Source organism: Nelusetta ayraudi, unplaced genomic scaffold (assembly GCF_046127955.1).
Source record: "Nelusetta ayraudi isolate G7.1 ecotype Tasmania unplaced genomic scaffold, CSIRO-AGI_Nayr_v1 ptg000004l, whole genome shotgun sequence".
In the NCBI taxonomy this organism is placed as follows: Eukaryota; Metazoa; Chordata; class Actinopteri; order Tetraodontiformes; family Monacanthidae; genus Nelusetta; species Nelusetta ayraudi.
In genome coordinates, this window is record NW_027466054.1 from 8,764,590 (window position 1) to 8,787,259 (window position 22,670).

Consider the following 22,670-nt stretch of genomic DNA (forward strand, 5'->3'; position numbering starts at 1 on the left):
TACTCGTAAAATACGGACTGATACCACCACACAGATTGTATATCAATGTATATGGCAATTTTGTAAAATTTGTACAGCAGAGAAACTTGTGACAGGTGACCATGTTCTAGACAAACATGCTGAGCAATGTTGTTCAAATAACACAACATCTGGAAAAATCAAAGTAATTCTCTAATGTGTAATGGCCTTATTAAGTAGTCAGTATTGGCATCAGTGAGTACTGAAATGCACGTACTTGTACTCTACTCGTGTAAAAAAGTGGTATCAGTGCATCCCTCCTAAATGTACAGACTATGACAAGTACACCGCAGGCTGAAAGTGGCAGCTCGCACCGCTGCCTGACAATACGGCCAACAACACAACAAGTTTGGATTGTGCACCGGCCGGTCAGATCTTTATTAGACTTCCCAGATGGCTCGTGTGTCTCCGGCTGCCCTCTGAGCTAAGTGAGAAGTCTGGTGGAAGCTATTTGGCATGCAGAAAATATTGAAATTTTTCATGTTAATAATTCAGGTGGAAAGAAACACACACACACACACACACACACACACACACACACACACACACACACACACACACACACACACACACACACACACACACACACACACAAAATGTGTTGCCATCCAGTGATCAAACTGACGACAAATTGGTGGCGGGTTTGAAGAGCAGGTTTTCTTTCCGCCTCACATGTCAACACCTGTTACTGTCTCTTCTTTTTCCAGCCTGTAACGCAGAAGGACGGAACGATGTGCTGCTCAGGTCACCTGAGCAGTCAGGGCGATCAGAGAGGGAATCAGCTGCCGAGTGTTACACAGGGGTAGCTCGCAAAAAAAAAGAAGAATTTCACAGATTTTCTTCTTTCCACCCCGATTCCAACGGAGGCCCCGGAGGCATTTTCAAACCCAAGTAACCACGATGGAGTTTCACAGAGGGTGAAGAAGTCCACTCACTGCTAATACACAACGAGCCCGTGTAGCTAGCAATGCAGAAGGCCATTGACACTCTCACAAGTATGATACAAGTATGAGAGTTTTAACTGTTGCTGTGTTGGCCTTTACTCATTCTTTATGATTGAGCAACTGATCCCCCAAAAGCTTCCGCTGCACCGGCCGCAATCTTACCCTCAACTCCAGTCATGCAGATTAGAAAATGTCACCGCAGCCGCCGCCATGACTTAGCCAGTAGCGAGCAGCGTGTAGCGAGCAGGTGTAATTTCAGCCGCCCGGACGAGCGACCCGCTGCAGGCCTGCTCCTCGCTCTGCGTTTGGCAAACGCGCAACTCACAACTTTTTGGCCGAGAGCTTCTTTTCCAGCTTCTGCTGGGAAAAAAACTTGCATCCTGCACTCGAGGAGCAATTCCCTGCTAATCGCGGCGCGAGCCCGAGTATTAAACACAAATGGTTTTTTGGGGAGGTTTTCTAAGCGGTGGCCGAGGCAAGTTGTAAAAAAAAAAATGTATAAAAAAAAATCAGATAATGGCGCAACTCGGGCGGCTATTGTCGGTGACCGACCACGGGGTCTTTTCTTTTTTCTTTTTTTCCCCCCTGATCTCGGCAGAGAGGAGACCATTACCCGGTGTTCCTGAGAATGGAGCCATATGTGAGTGTTGAGGCGACGCATTGAAGTGAATTTCAAAGCTGCAGCCGTCTCAGCGTAGCGGAGCGACCTTGCCACTGATGTGTCTCGGAGGTCCTACTGCTCTGGGTAATTCATATTGATTGCTCATTGTGTGACAGCAAGCCACTCTGTTCCCGCCCCCCACCGCCCCCCACCCCTTCCTGCATTTAAAGCCACTTCTGACGGCGGGGGGAGGGGGGAGGGGCCGTTGCCAGGCGAGCGGTGCTGCCCCCCTGGTCTCCCTGGGTGGGCATACTGTGCACCCGACGCCCCCCACCCTCACCCCACTGCCCCCTATCCTCCTCCTCCTCCTTATCCAGCGCCTCCTCCTCGCTACAACCACCCCAACACCGCCACCCATCCAGCCTTTAACACCCCGCTCCGTCACACCGCTCGCCAAGGACAGAGGTCTCTTTCCACGTTGCCATGGAGATGTCGCACGGGAGAAATGTAAAGGGAGGGAGGGAGGGAGGCTGGGGAAGAGCTGGGAGGGAGGGAGGTGGGTGGTGGGGGGGTGTGCAGCCAAGTGTGCTTGAGCCGGCATGTCTGAAAACGAGTCAAAGGAGAGCGAGGGAGAGAGAGAGAGAGAGAGAGAGGGAGAGAGAGAGAGAGAGAGGATGAGAGTAAAGGAGGTGAGGTAGGAGGCGGAGGCGGGAGGCGGGGTTGTGCAGACACCACTCCCCATGGGGCCTTGTGTCAGTGTGTAACGGTGTTTGTGCAAGACTGTGTGGGAAAAGAGCGACTGCCGACGTGTGAATCTGTGAATATGTGCGAGAGCAAGAAACAGAAGAAGGATTGTTGTCCCCCCCCCCTTCCCCCGACGTGATTCTTGTTCCTCCATCAGGCCCTTTAAGATGCAGAATCATCGGCTTGACAGGAACCAGGGTCTTCTTAAAACACACACACACACACACACACACACACACACACACAGTGGAGGGGGACGGCTCCACCTGAAATCTCCGTCTTAATCTAGCGGCCTCAATGTCACTCTAAATGGCCCCGCAGGTGAGAGGCGCCGTGCCTGCCATTTCTTGTCATGTATCCTTGACAAGGAAGCCACCAGAGACGTTCAATGGAAGCATGTCGTTTTTATGGAGGGTATTAAAAAAAAAAAAAAAAAAAAACTTTCCAAGGTTTCCATTGCGGTGCTGCTGTGATGGAGGAAGAACTTGTAGCCGTGTAAGCATCGCGGCGTCTGCTGTTACACCGGGCTTCTTGTGTGCGTGTGTGTGTGTGTGTTTGGCACATCTCGTGCCACACTCACCAGACAGTTTAAACAGCAGTTCGGAGGCCATCTTGACCGATATGTCCTGGGAGAAGAGGTCTTTCTGGGGGCAGGCCAACGTCTCGGCCTGGTTATTCATCGGCTCCTTCTTCTCACTCGGCCCTAAAGTGCTGAACGGCAACAGGTGAGAGGCAGGCGAGGGCAGCTCCGCAGCCGGTGGGTCCACCTCCATGGGCTCCGCCTTGACTTTCACCTTCTGGTGCTGGGCGTCTTTGTTGTTCTCTGTGTGGACGGAGAGGACGGCGGCTGATCAGCAGAGGCTCACAGAGACGGTTGTGCAACGTGCACAGGGGTGGGGGGGTGGGGGTGGGACAATGGTTGCTTGATTGTGCAAAGTTAGCTTCACCACCATGGCGGCGCTACGTCTCTGTGTACTAGCAACTCCATGACATCACATCTCTGCAGCCTGTCAACAACTCCCAACAGATGAGAAAATTCCACTTTAACACATCTCTTGTCTGTAAATCTGACTTTGGTGATGTCAGAAAGGGCACTGATGCGCTGCTCCATAGTTACAGCTCTATTGTCACTCTGACGGATGCGTGTTAGCCCTCTGAGAGCACCTCTCACATCTCTTGTTTTTTTGTCCATTACAAAACATCGACTTCAGTAGGAAGAAAAAAGAGAGAAAAGAACAAATCCGTGCAAATTAAATTTTCTCTGTAATTACTGATCCAAATCTGAGTGCTTTCACTAAGCTGTTATTTACAACATTATTTACATGCACAACAATGTGGATAATTCTGCCTTCCTCTTTCTTTACACATATAAAAACCACCAGGGACGCTGATGCTGACAGTGATTCACTGCATGTTTCTGTTGCTTTCAAAGTCATTTGGAATTGATGAAAAAAAAAAGTCACTTTTCTCTGCGCCATTTTGCTTTTAATGTTGCATTGCCGTCATCGATGCTGCAGTTTCTTGCCGTCCAGCGGCCACAGCCGTAACAAAACTTTTTTAATTTCTGTTGCCGACGCTCAGAAACCATATGAACCATACGGCCGAACTTGAATTCGCACACTGAACCCTGTTGTGCGGCTGGAGAGAGAGCGGCACCGCACGATCCCGCTGGCCTCTATTGCGGCACCAGTTTAGGCGCGAACGCAGCGTCACTCGGGGTTAAAAACTGAAAGGGCTTTTCCAAAGTCTTGCACTCGGCCGTCAAGAAGCGCCAGAGGCTGATGATACACAACAATTTATGGCTTTTAATATAATAAAAAAGAAGAAGTACCAATGCAGAGGAAGAGGAGGAAGTGGGCTAAATGAGGAGTTAAACCATCTGTCCTTTAAAGAGACGGAGAATCCAAACGGCCGCAGAAAAAAAAAAAAAAAAAAACCACGAGCGCTGCTATTAGAGCCGCGCCAACCTCGGTCAGCATCTCGCTGCGTGATTACTGGGTCAGGGGGTCGTGGGGAGGTCACGCTCACACACTGGGGAGGCGCAGAGGCAGCACACGCGGAACTCGTCTGGGGCCCAACCGGCGAGTCGCTGCGACACGGAGCTCCGCCGCACACCGACCGCTGCCGGAGTCCACAGTCTGCTGATATCAATCAAACCAGGGCCTTTTTGTTGTTGGTGTTGTTTTTTCCCCCCCGTCCGAGGGGGGCGAGGGGGAGGAGGTGGGGGAGGGAGGGGAGAGGAGAGGCTGGACGCGCTCGGCTGTGGCATCTGCTGCCGTCGTCCCCGACAGATGTGCGGAATCTACAAACACTTTCCAGGCAACTTCGCGGAGCCGCGATTGGGCGCCGGTGGGAGCGGCGTAAAGGAGTGGTGGGGGTGGGGGTGGGGGTATATGCTTTTGGCAGGACATGGGGAGTCGAGGGAGGGGAGGGGACAAGACAGTAACCCTGTGATAACCCTCCCCCCCCCTCACATTCCGCTCCTCTGCTGTAGAGGCCTGTGTCGGGCTGTTTGACACTGCAGCCACGCTCCTTTGTACGCGGAAAGGGGCCGAAGCTGCCGCGGATGCGTTGGTGTCTTGTGCCCCCCACCACACACCACCACAACCACCACCACCCCGTGGTTCAGGTGTCTGGTGCACGGCGAGCGGCCGCCGCCGCCGCACTGACAACCGCCAGCGCCGCTAATCCCTTAATCAGGTGGCCGGAGTTGGCGAGCGGGGGTAACCTAGGAGAGGACGGAGGAGGGCGGGGGGGCGGGGGGGCAGAGGGGCCTGATCTGTAAGGGTCAACCAGGGGACACACCAACCGGCTTCCATCGCTGGAGCAGCACCTCACTGCTGATGCTGCCGTGACAAAAACACGCTGTGGCGTGCAGAGATTTCTGCATATTAAATGGCATCGTTTGAGTTTGGGAAGGGGGGAGAAATGGGGGGGGGGGGGGATTCCGAAAGGTTTGATTATAAAGTCAATGACATAGAGCTTAAAAGGGATGAAAACCCCACACATCTATGCTACTACATTGTGCAAGATAAAAGAATAAGCTGCTGATAAAACTAAACAGTGTTTTTCAAAAATCTGTTTGTGTGCAGTGCACTGCTGATCACAACATCACGTTGCCTTTGTTTGTTTGTTGTTTTATCATCGGTTTTAATTAACACTTCCTGCTCTTTTTTCTATTTTTTAGTTTTTATTGCAAACTGTGAACACTCACCAAAAACACACGACGCGACATTAACGGCAGATTAAAACGTGCCACCGTGCCGAGGGTCACGTTAGCAATAGCATTAACATTAGCTTCAGCTGTGTCACCAAAATGAAGTCCACTGAGGATGTGCGCTGTCCATCACTGCACTCACTAGCGCAGTGTGTGTGTGTGTGTGTGTGTGTGTGTGTGTGTGTGTGTGTGTGTGTGTGTGTGTGTGTGTGTGTGTGTGTGAGACACAGAGATAAGAGTTTATAATTGGATAGTTGTCTTCAGGAACCCTACAAAGAGACAAAGTATCATCTCTGGTCCCACTTATGTCAGTCTACAAGTAATGAAGTCACTGGTAAGTCCACAAATAGAGAGAATTTGTTCCATTTAAATCGCAGTATTTGGAAGAAAAAAAAACACGACACGGAAATGGTAAACAGAGTGCCTGCGAAGGCTCAACGTGCGGCGCTCCTTTCCGACGCGACGCTACTTTGGTTTTGAGCCAAAATGGAAGTGACTGGGGTTTGTGCGTTGTTCTGTTTTTAGTGATCGACTTTGACCTTGGGTGTCGACTTCAATCTGCCCAGACGTGACAGCCCGTTTCGCGCACGGCGGGAGGGCGCACATCCATCACAGGTATTCTGACGACACAGCCTGAGAATTAAAATAATACAGAAAGAAATAAAACTCTAGAGCAGTTCCAGATGTGCGGCTTTTTAAAACCAACTCATTGAGAAACAGCAGAGGGAGCGAGGGGTCAGACGGCGAGTGGGACGGACAGTGGGACGGCCAGTGGGACGGACAGTGGGACGGCGGGGGAGCACCGAGATGGAACTGTCAAGCGGTGCCAGGAAAATCACACCCCAGGGTAGCGGGAGGGAAGATGGGATGAGGGAGAGGAGCAGTGGGAGGAAGGGGAGATGAAGAGCGGCTAAAGCCTAAATGACAACGTCTCCACCCCTCCGACACCCCATCCCCCCACACCGCTGCAGCCTTCTCTCTGCTCTGCTACTCCACCACCCCCCCCGCTCTTCCTCCCTGCCCCCTCCCTCTCTCTATTATCCTGCTCTCTCGCCGACCTGCTCAGACAGAGGGGTGAAGAGTTCAGGCGCTTCAAAGGCTGCAGTGTGGAGACTGCGTGTCATGTGGGAGCCACAGCAGCCTCGCCTGTAGACTTCACAGACAGCTGCTGCTACAATTGATCCTCCGGCAGCTCGCGGCTCGCGGCTTTTTCAGGGCCGTCCCGACGCTCCCGACGCACGGACGGACGGACGGCGGAGGCGGGGGGGAGCTTTTCTGCACAAAAACGTCGACGAAAAACAAGCGGGATCCGAGCTGCTGGGGCCCGCCCAACCTGCCCGCCCGCCCGCCGACTCTTATCGAACAGGGTCGAGGCGGCCGACGGGAGACCTGCGCCGGCTACTCTATGAATATCCACCGGCTTATAGAACCACCCGCCCAGGAAATGAACGCAAATAGCGGAGGGACAAAAGGAATAAACTCGGCCTCTCTGCAAATAGAACCCTCGGTGGTGATGAGAGGAGACGGAAAGAGCGATGTGGAGGTAGGGAGGGTGGGAGTAGAGTAGAGGTCAGCGAGCGGCCACAGTGAGGGGGCACGGCGAAGAGACAGCCAGCCCGAGCTGTGCACAGCTTCACAGATGAAGCACAGGCTGTACAGTAAGGCCAGTGTCTGCCTGGCTGGCTGCAACTTCCACTGGTCAACTGCTTGGCCCACAATTAATGAATGGTTGAAATCATAATAAGAAGATGACACTCAATGAGAATCATTATGATATTCCTCATTCACTGACTGACTAACAGGAGAATTACATAAGCCATACTGCACCATATGATCACAGCATCTCAGGAGGAGATTATTTTTCTCTATTTTCCTCTTTAGAAATTCCCAAATTATGACAAAATCGATTTCATCAATGTTTAGTAACAATCATGTCAACTACAAAATGTGAAAAGTCCTCTTTGTTTTGCCTCTTCGCTTTTCCAGAAAGCGTGCTAATAAATGCACACAGTTCTTAAAACCTAGATTTAGTGGTGATGTCACAAAGGGCCCGGACGCCCTGTCTCAGGTTAGCGACGACACCACTGGCACCACGAGCCAGTTGTAGCGGCCTCAGAGACGCCGGAGCAGGAAGACAGCGATCAAACATCTCTGTGGGAGGCAGGATGAACAACGGGAGCGAGGATGCTCCACTACGAGTGCGGGACGGAAAACATCCAGAAATAAGCGGAACGTGGGACCTTTAAAGGCCGAGTCTGGAAGATTTTGCAGCAACTCAAGGTCTGGTTTTTACTTCATTAGTCTTGACTTGCTGACTTCTTTCTTGCCAATTTACTTCCGTTATTAAAACCATTCCAATCCTTACCTTATATCATATTTATTATGAACACGGAAAACCGCTGAGCAGTTTTGCAGTGCAATGCTAAGATATTTATTTATTTATTTTTGTAAAAATGTTTTGGGCTTAACGCGCTCTTTTTTATTTTTTTTTTTTAAAGAAAAGAAAAGAAAAAAAACATCTAAACCGGGCAATGGTTCGGTAAGCAAAACAAGGTCACCTCTATATTTACAATGTTCAAACTGTCAAAGCAAAGAACGGCCGTGGTTGGTTTTGTTCCGTTGGCCACCATGTCTCAACCTGAAGCGAATGTTAGAACAAATACATTATCATCCAAAACAAGCACATCAATAGCAATAAAACCGCTCGACTTAGGAAATCCTTCCGGGGCCGATTCAGCCGACTGAAATCCCCGCAGCTACCTGGAAGCAGGAGGAGATGTACAGTCTGTTTTACTGGTATCAAGTGGCGCCCTGAAGAGCGGAGCCATTATGGAGCGTGATTCACTGCGGCTACCTTGAGGAAAATGCGCAATGCAACGCAAAAAACAAAACAAAACAAAGTGCAGCAGCATTTTAATGGCTGCAAGAGACTGAAAGACGCAAAAGACTCTTGATGGAGGTTCATCTTCATCAGCACTCAACCGTCGCCGCATCCGGCCAGACGTAGGAAGAACAAGTGGAGCTGGACGTCAGGTGGAGTTTGGCCTGCAACAGAGCTGCTGCACTGAGAAAGCACAGATTTAGCCCAAAATGAAAAGAGTTCTTGGCCATCCTGATGGTCAAAACTGTTCGGGACGACTTTTTTGTTGTTTTTTTTCCCCGCGCGGCAAAGAAGAGCACAGCAGAGGGTGGGGGAGGGGTGAGGGCGTGCAAAAAAAAATTAAGAAAAAAAAAAAGCAGGTCCTCGGAGATGACGGCAGGCCTGTTCCTCAGGAGTGAGCTAAACGAGCACAGAGTGTGATTTCGCACCTACACCGAGGGTGGCTGGATGGTGAGTGGGTGGCGCGGCTGTTACCCACACGATGCCAGTCTGCTAGGACACCAACCTAGGGGCCCTGGACAGCGCAACCACCCCTCTATATACCCCCCCCACCCACCACCACTTGACGTCACGTCGTCTGTGCCCTGCAACGCCGGTGCCCATCTGCTAGCACGAGTTCGCCGCTGGCGCCGGGGACTATTTAGCCCAGCGTAATTAGCCCCCAGACACCGGCAGCCTGGTTTTAAACAGATGTTGGGGGGTGGTGAGGGGGGAGGAGAGGGAGGGGGGGGGGGTTGCTCGGTGCCACCATCCGTTCATCTTCCCCCCTATTTTTTTTGTTTTTCGATAAGAAACGGTGGGTGGGGGGGATGCGGGGGGGTGCAGCGAGTGGAGGAAGTGACCCAGTTAAAGCGGATGATGCAACTCATGTTACAGCACAATAGGCCATAATGATGACGAGCGGGGGCTCGGCTCGCGTCCGAAGGAGCGGAGGATCTAATTAGGCGGGTTTTTCTTTTTGCGCGGTTCGCCCGACGACGCCTGAACAGACAGGACGGCGTGCAAACAAAGGGGAGGAAACGCTTAGCGCCGAGCCTCGCGGCACGGCTCCTCGCTCGCTTTAAGCAGTGCGCTCGCCGTGTCCCTGCGCTGACCCTAAACCAGGGGGGGCCGGCGGGGGTGAGGTCGCGGTGCGGATGCCCCCGAACCGCGTGGCCGTAATCACACGTGACTGTAACGACTTTGACCTATTCCTGGCTCTCTCTCTCTCTCTCTCTCTCTCTCTCTTCCTCCATGCTGTCTTTGTCTCCGCCCCCCCCCCCACGCCTCCCTCTCCAACCCAGCCGTCCCACCCCCCGCACCCGCCCCCACCCAGGGTCATCCGAGGGTCCAGACTCTTGTCAAGGCTGTCACTCTAGACGGCCCTCTCCATCTACCGCCCCCACTGTTGCCATGGCGATGGACGGCACTCGCGCTCCGAGCGCCGTGTGAGGGGGCAGAGGGAGCCGGCGAGCGGATGAGCGCTGCCGCATCCTTCCCTCAACCTGGGTCAACCTCCAGCGAGCCGGCGTGAGCGACGGGAGGGTGGGGGGAGGGGCCGGGAGGGGAGGGGGCGGGGCCGAATAAACCGTCGGCGCGTTAACGTCGGCGCCCCCGGATTGGAAATTGCAAACGCGCGACAGAGAGCAGGGGTAGCGGAGGGGAGGGGAGGGAGGGATGAAACAAAGACCGCACGCAGGTGGGCGGGGGGGAAGTGAAGGAATGACACACGGCGAGCCCGCCCCGTTCGCTCGGCTGCAGCTGTTTAATACAAAAGGCAGCATTTTAAATCTGGATTTTATTTTTTTTTTCTCCCTACCACCCCCCCTCTGGTAAAGCCATAATCATGTAAGCACATCACACACACACACGCACACACGAAAAAAAAGGTGGCGTGCACACGCACAAACGTGACCTGAGGGCAGGCAGCGGAGCAGAATGTGTGTAGCACCATGGAGGCTGCAGCCAACATGAGTCACCGCGAGCACCAGTCAACTGCGCCAGGACAATGCTAACCGGTGTCTGTCAGACCTGCACACAGATATGCCCGGCTGCTCGCTCTGTGTGTGTGTGTGTGTGTGTGTCTTTTTTTTTTCTTACAAAAAACACCATAGGTGAATAATTTCATTAGTGTGTCAGAACACACATTTCTCGCTCTCTCTGTTCTACCTTTAACCTCGCAAAAGCAGCTGAACCGCTCGCATTTCAACCCTGAAATCGAGCTGCTGCTCCTCCTCGCCAGCCGCGAACGGGCCGCGATTTCTACTGCTCTGAACTTCCTGTCGGTTCCATGAGCAGTCGGCTTCGTTTTGCTGATAAAGATTGTGAAGGTGCTCGTGCTGTTGTCAAGACCGCACCAACTGAGACCAAGGCATTATCAAGACTAGGGAGTACGAGATCGAGACAAGACCAAGACTGTGTGTATCAAAGAAAAATAACAAAACAGAAAAAATGACCAGTATCTTTTTTTAAATTCAAGTTTGCTTCTAAATCGAACGGCAGAATCTCTTTTCAGCAAGGCAAAAAACAAATTATCTAGAAATAAGGATGTGTGTCACAAACCGTGTGGAAAACAGCAGCAGTTGGATTTTTTTCCATTATTGTCATTACATTACAGTGTTGGGTGAGTCCTGACTGGTCTTGATCAAAAATCCCAAGTCCATTCAGCCCGAGACTGAGACAAGAACAAGTGAAAATGCCCCAGAGTCCGAGACGAGACCGAGACCCTTAAAAAGTGGTCACGTGACCCATCTGGAGTACTGCAACCCTAGGAGGTGCTACAGAGCTGTGACGGCAGGCTGTCCTTAAAAGCACCAGAGGGGGACGAGGAAGTAGGAGTTTCCCCGCTGGTCGCAACCACTGGCCGCTGCTAAAGCGATTAGCAGCAGTAGTGGCGCTTTATCAGGGCACGATGGCATTTTCACATTAATGATGGGCAACGTGCTTTCATGTGAGCCGCCAGTCGCATTGGTTGGACTTCGTTTAAACACCACTGTGTTCCACCTGGTGCAGTTACCGGCTGCTGATGTCGCCTGTCGCGCCAACAGGAAGCCTCCAGTGCGAGCTGGTGGCTAAGCTAGCTAGAGACCCCCTCCTTCTCCAGACTCGTTCTATTTTGTCTGCACCAGTGGATGTGTGAAATAAACTCCGGGCCCTTTCATCTGGCGTGTCAGGTTATTTCAGCCAAATATCTTTTTAGACATTAATGTAAAAACTAGATTATGTTTTAAAGTAGTTATCCAGGCTGAAGAGGGACCCGCTGACACTATGTGCCTTTATTGCAAAAGACACGTTCGCTCTGAGGGAATCTGTGATATTTGTATCATATGCTGCAGCTGAAGAGGGCAGCTCTGTTGCCACGAGCATTTTTATTTTGGACTGGTTGAGAGATGCACTACAGCAGCCCACAGCGGACCAGCGCCTGTCCATAGGCCACTTGAACCGGACCTGGTGCTCAGCAGGTACTTTGGAAGTCACTTTAAACAACAACCAGCTTTAACCTCTATTTACAGTGATAGAATGTGATTAAAAAAAAAAAAGAAAATCAGTACTGCACTGATGTAAACAGTGTGCTACAGAAATAAGAGCCATGTATGTTGACTCCCTGTCAAACACAGTGAAGCGAAAGATCATCCTAAACACAGATTTCACCCATTTACGACTCAGTACTTATCCTGATGGAGGTTTCTGGTGACATTTCCTACTCCAAAGAACCATGTTTGAGTTCCATGGAGATAAAGAATTCCACCAAATGGAAGTCTCACGTGGGCAATGACTATAATTACAACCCAAGGAAGAACACAGAACACTTGCTGCTCGTTTGGTGTCGTCCAAGTTGTTAGACCATTCTGAGGAAGTGCCTATTGGCTTAAAATGTCAGGACGAAAATAAAGCAGGGGCTTCATGAAAGCTTTGTCTGCATTCTGGTCAGTTCTTTTTTTTGATGTGTTCTAGAAGCACGTAAAATAACTTACCGCTTGTTACACATGCGTGTCCTGTCTGAGAGGCTGCGGGTGATATTTTGGCTAAAACATGGCGTTGGAGTTGCTTCTATAAGATGACAACTTAGATAGGTTTCAATTGGGTGCAATGCCTCCCCTTTGTGAAACTCCTCCGTGAAGCATCTCACGATGAGTAGCAAATGGGTGAAATTTCAATTTTGAGAGAGGCTTCCCTTTAATTATCATACTGAGGTGAAAACTGAGGGTCCAAAAGCCTGAAAAAGACGACCACAGACGGGAGAAACGTGTGTTTCTTTACAAATGTTGGTTACAGCCATTCGTAGCTGCAATATCAAGGACTTCCTCTACTGATAAACTGATAAACAAAGACATGCTGTTAGTTTCTTTTGAGGGGGTAGAACTTCAACTTCTATCTAATCAAATGTGAACAAAAGGCAGCTGATTGCTTTTGTTTGCCAATATCTCCGTGTAGTCCTTACCTGAAAGTTTCATCAGCAGCTCCGAAGCCACCTTCATGTTGATGTCCTGGCTCAGCAGGCTGTTCTTCGCCATCGGGCTTCCGTCCCTTGGTTTGACCAACAATGGGCGCTCGGCCGCTGCTGCCACTGCAGCGCCTGCTGCTGGCCCGTGCTGGCTGAAAGCGGCGGTGAAGCTGGGCTGGATTTGGCTCTGGGAGCGGGACGTCGGCCTCGGGCTCAGCGCCTCTTCCACTTTGGGCTCTTCTTTCAGGTGGAACGGCGACTTGAGGGCCTCTCTCTGATTGGCCGCTGCAGCGGGGGGGGAGCAAAATGAAATCTGGGTAAGTCGCACTGCATGACTGAACAAGTCTGTCGTCGACTGGCTACACCGGGGACGTGGCATCTCATTGTGAGGAAGCAAAAGCTCTTGTAGATGTGCTTCCCCTTATTTCTGCTTTAGGACTGAAGTGACAGAGAAATAACGGATTCTAAAAACTCTCTGCTGACCACTTCTCTCAGCAGTGGCACTACTGACTTTTACTGATCTGTTAAATCAGGATTTTCCATATTTCCCCTTTAGCAATGCACCTTTTTGTATCTGCTGAAACCTCATGCAGTTTTTTTCCAACTATATGTATCTTACAGAGAAATAGAAGACAGATTAGAGAGTACTATTTTTTATGTTTTCAACAGTTGAGCAGCTTGGATGAAACAAAAAAAACTAATTGCATGCGTGGAATAAGTGGCCAGCAGTGATTGTTAGCAGTTGCTGTCACTCCAGCTGACACCACAGTTGGCGCGGCGTGCGCCAACCCAGAGGGTGCAACCTCGTGACTGTCGTCGTCGTCTCTTGCTTTTCAGGGCATCCACAACAAACCGCCGATTCATTTGCTCCTCTTCTCTGCTCCTCACCACCGTCCTTCCGTGTTTGACTGGCTTTTCTTTTTTCCTCACTACATTATTCTTGGCTGTTCTACTTTAGGTCAAGTTTCCTCAGCCCGTCTCGTCCGGGACCCCGTCTGAACCCTCTCCGGCGTCGGGGACAAGAATTTATCTCAGTACTTTAGAAGAGCGCGATAGCAATCGGCTGCAGCCTTATCTCGCATCTCTGCAGTGTGCCGTCTAGGTTAGGGAGTGAACTGTCACATGTCCCCCCCAAACCCCCTCGCCTTGCTCTCAAGTCATCCTCAAGAAAAACTGGGCCACATCTAATCTGCCTAAGATGAATAATTAATAATTGGACATGGAGCAACTTCCGACAGACGCCCCGAAAAAAAAAAAAAAAGAAAGAACAAACGCCTCTTTTCTGCGTCTCTCGGCAGGTTCCACAGTAACAAAGGTTTACACAGGCTATAGGATATTGTCTAACGCCTCACTTGCTTATGAAATCAGTGAGGGGAGAATTCGACAGAGGAGAACTACTGAGTGTACGAAGGAAGTACGGCCACTGCTTCACTGTCCACGGTTTCTGGCCTCATCTACCAGCCAGTTAGAAAGCCCAATCATAGTTTCACACGTTACTGCTGGACAAATTCATGCAGAATGTAAAACTGTAAAGGCCTCTGTGGGGCAAAAATGTACCTGCGTTTTATCAGCAATAATTAGTGAACTGTCTAGAAGAGAGAAAACCTCTATATAGAGATATATACATATACATATTTATATACATACATATATATATCTATATACACACGCAAAAGAATATACACAAGCGTGTATAAGAATATACATGGACTATACATAGAGCAAGGGTCTTGCTCCTAGTTAGCCACCTCTTGCGCCACCTTTTTATAAGGAAGCCTGGAATATGAAATGCGCTGTCAGGCAGGGTCCCTTAAAGATTGTACACACTGGACCGTTAAGTGCTAAATCCACCCGAGGACCAGTTTGCGGCTGCCTGGCTTTGTGTCCCCTTCCAAACGTCTTGTTCAACGGTTCAACTTCAGCAGTAGTTTCAGCAGGAAGTTAAAATAGACGCAGGCGACACGGTGCTGCCGTCTCACAGGAAGAGGGTCACGGGTTCAATTCCCAGTCAGTGAGGAATCTGCATGATCACCAGCTTCCTCCCACAGTCCGGAGACACGCACATTAGGCTAACTGGCTAGTTTTAAATTGCTCTGTCGGTGTGTGTGTGTGTGTGTGGTTTGTGTGGCCCTGCGATAAACTGGCCACTTGTCCAGAGAGTGACACCGCCTTCACCCCTCTGACCCTGAGTGCAGGGGAAGTGAGAGGAAATGGATGGATAGATAGTTGGATAGATGGATGGATGGATGGATGAAACAGATGCTAAGCAGACGGTGAAGTGGGATTTTTTTTTTCTTTTTTGTTTGTGGACAATTAATCATCCAAGCGGCTCTGCTGGAGTCCAGGAGGAAAAATAAAGATGTGAAGAAATAAACTCTGAATATGGGAGCTTTACAGAGTTGCTGACACTCTTGGGTCTGCTTTTTAGATTTGTTTTTTTTTTTAATAGGCACCAAATTACCAAGAAAAACTAAAACTTTTTTTTTTTATGAGGTTTCCCTTTAGCTTACAAGTAAATAACAACGACAACCATCGTAGGCCAAATGTTGGACCAAATATTTCTATTTTGAATGAGAACCAAATCCAACGGCTTTCATGTGACTTGAAATGGCTGTAATGTGACTTGGACAGCTTTCTTCAGTAGCGTCCCCTCTGTAATGAATGCAATGAATATCAAATATTGAGATGACCACATATTTTTAAAATATTGTCGGCGTTGAGATTAATTGTTAGAATCTAAACAAGACTTTAATGCACTTTCCCAACTATTCAACACATGAGCAGCAGTTCTCAACCCCCTTGATAACACACACACACACACACACACACACACACACACACACACACACACACACACACACACACACACACACACACACACACACACACACACACCATCACTCTTGGGCGGTCTGCTGTCCGATCTCCTCTGGCCCCAGCAGAGATCCGTTCCACTCCTCACCCGAATGCCTCACCTAACATCTCAAACTGCCACGGGCCTGCTGCCCCCTGCCCGTATCATCAATCTGTGCCGGCTCCGCCGCCTCTGATTAATGATGATCCACGGCGGGGACGGGGGATATGGGGCAGGAGGAAAGGGGACAGGTGTTGCCGTCTTGACCACCCGCGTGGTGCCGCGATGCCACGGCCGCAAAGGCAGACTGGAAGACTGGAAAGGTGGAGGGGAAGAGGAGGGAGGGAGGGAGGGAGGTGGGGAGGTTGCCGGATTTTTTTTTCCTCCCCTCCCCCCCGGTGACCTTCAAGTTCAGGGGCAGTGGCACGGGGTCACGCGCGGCACCAGCTGGAAATGTCACACCATCTGATGTCAGCGGGCAGGCTAAGTATAACCCGGTCAGCACCTGGAAGGACGTCCTCTAATTAGAAGCGTGTTGGGCCATGTCGGATCAGACAGGGACAGCACACTTGGTCACCGCCTAGCAAACACACTTATAACAAAATTACCCCCCCCTCCTCCCCCCCATTTACCTGCGCAGACGCACACTGCATCGAGCTACAATTAGAAAAATAATAAAACATTTTAAAAAGGAAACGGCAGTCTTACCTGTGCAAACCTCTGCCTAATAAAGACTGGCTTCCCCCCGCGGTGACCAGGGCAGGTCTGGGGCCAGAGCGGCGCCAGTGTCTAATTTAAAACCAGTTTGTCCTGTTTGGGCAGATGAGGGGACCGAGCTCCCGGCCAGGAAAAGTGGTTCCAGAGCGGCGCTACATCTTGCAGAAGTGAACCTCTTACGTCAGAGGCTGCGGGCGGGGTGACCGTGACCGAGCAAAGTGGGCAACACTTAGCGCAGCGCCACTATTTAGGGGACGGTGCGACGATGAACGCGGATGGCGGAGAAGCAGCACAGACGCGTCGGGCGGTCCATGTTTGGACAGCCGGGAGCTGCACGCAGACGCACAGTCAGGGGTTTCCTCTGTGTTTATATAAGGCTGGTATGCTGCCGGTGCAAAGTAAAAGCTGCCACTGCTTCTAAAGTCATAACGCGTTACAATGTGCACGGTATGAATGAGTATATATCAGGGGTCAGCAAAGTGATGCCGGCGGGCACCAGGTGCAACCACACGAGTCCCTCAGGTCTCTTTGAAAAATAGCAAAAACTCTGTTGGGCTGTGTCTAAAATATATTTTCATCCACCCTTGTAGCATCATTGTTGATATTTATTGGGAACTCTTTAATGTGATCAGTGTCTTCACATAGATCAGTATAATTAATAATAATAATAATAATAATAATAATAATAATAATAATAATTATAATGTGTGACTGAGAAAGTTTGTTATTTCAGTAGAGTGAGGCAAACCGGTTGCCATTCATTTGACTCGGAACCCATGAAGTAGCTCTCGAGTTCAAAAAGGTTGGTGGCTCCTGGCATAGATTATATACAATGATCACAATCAGTACGTGACATGATCATTTAAGGGCCAACAGATGTTTGGCGACGGCACAATTATATTTAGGTTGGAGGAAGAGCAAAAAAAACTGACAGGAAGTGGAGTTGCGTATAATTTATGGTGGTGCAAGCAAAAGTGGCAAGAACAGAGAAACACAACAGTCGCAGACCAGCGGCGCTGCTGACTTGGCGACTTTGTCGCTACACCTGGTTGGTGTACAGACCCCCTCCCACACCCAACTGCCCAGCTGCCCCCCTCCCCTACTCCCCCCTGCAAGAAACGTCAACAGTCAGCATGATGATCGGCAAAACAAGACAACTAGCGACTGAACTAGAGTTGAGTTGAGTTGAGTTGAGTTCACGAAGCCTCTCGGGGCCTCGGAGCCTGTTTGGTCGCTATGAGGGTCCTGGCTGCAGCCGAGGGACACCTGCATCACTACACGGCAGCTCAGGTTGATGTGTTCGCTTGAGGGTTCTAACATTTTGTTCAACGTTAATCCTCACATATCACTCATTAAAGGCAATTAGCAAAAATGCGCTAAATAAGTTGGAGTTGCGCTTTCATCACATCGTGACATTAAAGGTCCAATGCGCAATTTTTTTTTTAAAGAGGACCGCCTGGTAGCGTGTTTTGTATTTAGGGCGCTGTCAGGTGGGCTTCCTGTAGTGCAACACGGCAGCTATCTAGCAGCAAGACCCTTTCTCTATGTATATTCTTATGCATATGAGAACTGTTTAAAGGGCAGGAGAACCAAATTGCTTTAATTGTACTGCCAGTATACACGTTCACTAATGTATTTATGGGCAGCATGTGAAGCTTTTACCAATATAAAAATCATTAATCAAGTCAAATTTTACACACTGGACCTTGAAGGCCACAGTCCACTACTGTTGCTGTGCTCACAAGTGTTTGGTGGTGAGCGGCGCTGCAGACAGACCTGATGCACTGAAGTACAGTATCTCTCTAACCGGCTCGAGCTGTGCAAAAGCAAACTGGCACTTGGCTGCTTCGCGAGCTGAAGCGACTGTGAACTGGCACCAGTCCTAGCGTTAGCGCTCAGTTCCAGTTGGTCGGAAAAAAGAAGTGAGGGGGGCGGGGTGGAGGAGAGTGGGGGGGCTAAACGCTTAGCCTCTTCCATTCTTCTTCACTGTGGCCGAGCTGGACAAACACAAGCCGAGGTAGCGTGCATTTACCTGCGGAGCGCGCGGCCGCGCCGCTTTCGTGACCTTTCAGATTGTCCCTATAAATAGAGCCGCGTTTCCACCAAGACTGCGCGTTACAGAACGGGGATGAATTATTTATTAAAGCAACCGGGTGGCAGCACCGAGGAGGGAACAGTCCCGCCTTCGCGGCCGGCCTTTTGTCTTCGTCGGAAATCTGAAAAGCCGGCCTTGCAGCTCGGCATCTCGCGGAGCTAAGAACTGAGGAGGCGGCCGGCGCTTCCATCCGTGCGACGGGTCCGGCTCCAGCTTGTGCGAGTCCCTTTGTGCGCGGCCGTAGCGTGCAGCGCCGTGTCCACGACGCTATCGGTTTGTCTCTGTGTCATCGCGCCCCCTCCCTCCCCCCCTGACACCTGCCACCGCAGCCGTTCCGCTGCCCTGCGTGTCTCTCTCTCTCTCTCTCTCTCTCTCTCTCTCTCTCTCTCTCTCTCTCTCTCTCTCTCTCTCTCTCTCTCTCTCTCTCTCTCTCTCTCCTCTCTCTCTCTCTCTCTCTCTCTCTCTCTCTCTCTCTCTCTCTCTCTCTCTCTCTCTCTCTCTCTCTCTCTCGCTGCCAGGCCGCTTGTCCGCGTCGGCCTCACCTCTCGCTCCGCGGCCGGGGACCGCCGTCAAATAACTTCATTAGCTTTCCACCTCTGTCACGCTGGCACGCTCACCCTCTGACAATTGGCTGCTGTTTTCTCGCAGAGAGTGAGAGCGAGAGAGAGAGACAGAGAGACAGTGAGCGAGATAGAGAGAGAGAGAGACAGAGTGAGAGAGTGGGGGAGGAAGGGCTCAAGGTCTGCACAGGGCAGGTTGAGAACCCAACAATAGCTGACAGTGTGCGAGACACCAGGCGGTGATACTGATGGCTGCAGTGGATGTATGGAGCAGAGGTCGTTCTCAAAAAGGCCTGTGACTGCCTGTGCGCGGCTGGAGAGCGACAAGCATGCAGATTCTAATCACTGCGTTTCCAAAGAGCGCACAGCATCACCAGAATGAGCTAAACGCACTTCCCTGTCCGACTGGCCTCCACAAACTGCCGGGAAAAGACAAAAGAATGTCGACGCTATGTTCTGGAGATCAGTCTTCAGTGATGTCTCTGAGACCAACCGCCTCGCGGTCGACTATCATTAGCTGCATTTCCTAAATACCTAAATATCGCAATAAAAAACTGCTAATGGAAACGCCTAAACTTTGAAAAACCTCTCAAATATGGCGAAAAGGTTTTGACGCTCCCATGAGGTGGTTTTTCAGAGGCATGGATGGAGAGGCATATCGCAAAAGTGTCATGGAAAAACTTTTATCGCATTTTCATGTCAGTGGAAATGCAGTGGACGTGGTCACGTGATCAGTTCACTTCCAAGTGAAAATGGCGAGTTATGTTTGGACAGAGGAGGAGACTGAATATCTTCTGTAAGTGATCAAAGAGAAAAATGTAACAACCATTATCAGCAGCAAGCAAATGTAATCAAACGAAAGCAAATGTAATTCTCGTAAAATCTCGTCCCATGAGGTTTTACGAGAATTGCAGCTAATGCACCATTCAATGGAAACACCTGCAAATCGCAATTGCACTTTCAATCGTTTTTATTTTGCGGAAAAACTGCAATGGAGACACAGCTACTCTCATATGTTTCAAACCATGGAGGAGGTGGAACAAAGCATCAGTTGCATCAAGGAGAACAAAAGGTGTGAAGGGAGTGAAGAAGACCTGAGACTGAGAGCACGTGCAGGACATTTAAGATTTTTCAAAAATTCAGACTATTTCACCTTGACCGACAGCAGGTGCTGGGATTTAAAAAACAAAAACTGAAGCTAATAGTGTGATGATGCAGTTAAAAAAAACAAAAAACATGCGCTTTCATAAATGCCTTAAAAATACTGAAGGGAAGGTTTTTTGTTGTTGTTGTTGTTGTTTTGCTGCTAACTGAGCAGCGTTTCGCTGTGGCAAAGCGTTTCATGCAAAAAAAAAAAAAAAAAAAACGCTCTCACGAGAGGAGGGGGAGGGGCGGAGAGACTGGGATAAATAAGACAACTGCAGAAGCATCGTGACAGATGCAACACCTCCCACAGCCCCCTGCATGCCAATTATTCACACCCAGCCGGGGTCAAGCTCGTTGCGCCCGTGTCCCCGCAGCGGGAGCCGGGGGAGGAGGGGTGGGAGTGTGTGTGTGTGTGTGCGGTGCCCGCTGTCATTATTAACTCTGGGGGTGGGCGGGGTAGGGGGAGGGGGGTTCCGCTGGGTGTCCGCGGGCGCAAAGGGGGCGCCGAAATTTTTTTTTTTTCAAAGTGCCTCGGTGGCTTTCATCTCGGCATCAGAATGTGGATCACACCGGATGGCTAACGGTTGTGTCAGCGTGCGGGGATGAAAAATCAAAGGGTATCAGCGGCAACGCTCGACCGTAAGCAGAGCAGCCCCGGAATGAGGAAATAAAGAGGAAAAAAGAGAGATATGCTTATTATGTCAGAGGTCGGGACGAGTTCAGCGGCTTTGGACGCCCGGGGAACTACTCGCCAACTCCCGCCTTGCCTCCTTCTCCCTCACCCGCTGTCACTTTGTCTCTCTCGATTTCTCTCTTTTTTTTTTTTTAAGGTTCACTCTCCATCCCCCTCCCTCCCTCCCTCCTCCCCTCCTCCTGCTCTCTCTCTCCTGGGCCTTGCAGGATAGAGACACTGACACAGCAGTGTAAATGCAGTTGGAGGAGTGGGGTGGGGTGGTGGGGGTGGGGGTGAGCTGCTGGTGTTGCGCGTTCAATCTGGGTTGGCAGGGAGGTCAGGAGAAATGGAGTCCAGAGGTCCCCGCAGGAACTCGCTCACCTCTCCCTGGCCGGGGCCGCTGCATCTCGTCGGAGAGATCTGAGGCGAGCCCCCCCCCCCACCCCACTGCCGTCTTTAGCTCCGCCCCAACAACAAAAGCACAGGGGCGGGATGGGGGGGGGACTCGGTGATCAAAGGCACGGCGTTCATTAAAACTCATCATCGTCCGTCCCGGGTTCAACAGCCCCCTCTCCCACCCCACCCCCAACCGCCCTTATCTTTTCTTTTATTATTATTTTTTTTAATGTTCAACCCAGGCCTCTTTGAATGATGCCCTGACTAAGATGTCCGCCACTTGACACTGGACTGACATTGCGGGGAGCCATCTTGGCTCCTCGTCGGGGGAGCCGCCTTGGCTTGATTGCGCAGTCTGGGAGTGGAGCGAGACTGGCACCAGGGGAGGAGGGGAGGGGCGGGTGAGGGGGCAACCTATGTGGAGCCGGGGCGTGCGCGATTGAAGGGGAGGTGGGTGTGTGGGGGGTTAACTAAGCCGGCCCATTCCCTGTGCATCCTGGCGGGGTCACGGGATGGCGCTGAGGGCGCTAATCATTTCAAATTATGAATTCCTTTTTAATTATGAATTATGCATCAATTTTTAATTAATCTAATGTTCCCGGGGTTTTTTTTTCTCCCTCTTCCCCCTGCTCATCCTCACTCCAGATCTCAATCTAATTACAGCAGTATTAAGTGGAAGAGTGGCAGCCGTAGCCTTGACCCCGCTGCTGAACCCCGCTCAACCTTTTTCCATCAATCTCGCCGTCATTTTCCGAGACGATCCTTTGATATTCTGCAACGCGGCGCAAGTGCATCCAAACAGCGTCTGGACGCCCCCCCCCCCCTTAGAGCAGCATGTTTGTCAAGTTTGGGTAGATGCTGCATCAGAACTTCCTCAATCTCTGTGCCAGCCACGGGGAATTGGTTTTTCCGGTCGCATACTTTCAGAATATCCTTCATGAATATAATGACACGCAGTGCTCTTTAATGCACAGCACACTGGCAGCAATGTCCCAGGTTTCTTTCCCCCATTTCTTCTTCTTCGTCTTCTACCACTTTTGACAGCAACTTCACGTCACACTATAACAGCAGCCAGAGTAAATGCAGTTTCATTTCACACGAGCCAGACATGCACCGCATATTAACGCCCGATTGAAACGTGCCACCTCAATAAACAACCAGCGACCAACAGCACAACATCTGGAGTGCTGCTGCTGCAGTACAGCAGTTCAGATCAGACAGCGTCACTCCATGCTGCGCAATCATACTTTATGACAGCGCCGTGCGCGTCGTTCGTGCACCACGTTGACTCGAGTGGGCAAAAACCAACGATGAAAACTATTGCTTGCTACCCACGTGATAAAACGTTTTCTGTAATGAGCCCATTTACGCCTTACTACTACATAGCAAGAAATAAAACAC

At 50.6% G+C, this 22,670-nt stretch overlaps 2 protein-coding genes across 3 annotated transcripts in view; one reads left to right on the forward strand and one right to left on the reverse strand.

Moving 5' to 3' along the window:
* The window catches only part of LOC142892901 (nephronectin), a 342,593-nt gene that overhangs the window by 93,319 nt on the left and 226,604 nt on the right, over nucleotides 1-22,670 (forward strand). The window lies entirely within an intron of this gene.
* Nucleotides 1-22,670, reverse strand: part of znf827 (zinc finger protein 827) — a 73,197-nt gene that overhangs the window by 21,654 nt on the left and 28,873 nt on the right. For both annotated transcript variants that reach the window (XM_076033051.1, XM_076033042.1), the window contains exons 5-6: nucleotides 12,826-13,113; nucleotides 2,888-3,130 (exon numbers count right to left, since the gene is read on the reverse strand). In XM_076033051.1, coding sequence (XP_075889166.1) covers nucleotides 2,888-3,130; nucleotides 12,826-13,113 — 531 coding nt within the window. The remainder of the gene's footprint in view (nucleotides 1-2,887; nucleotides 3,131-12,825; nucleotides 13,114-22,670) is intronic.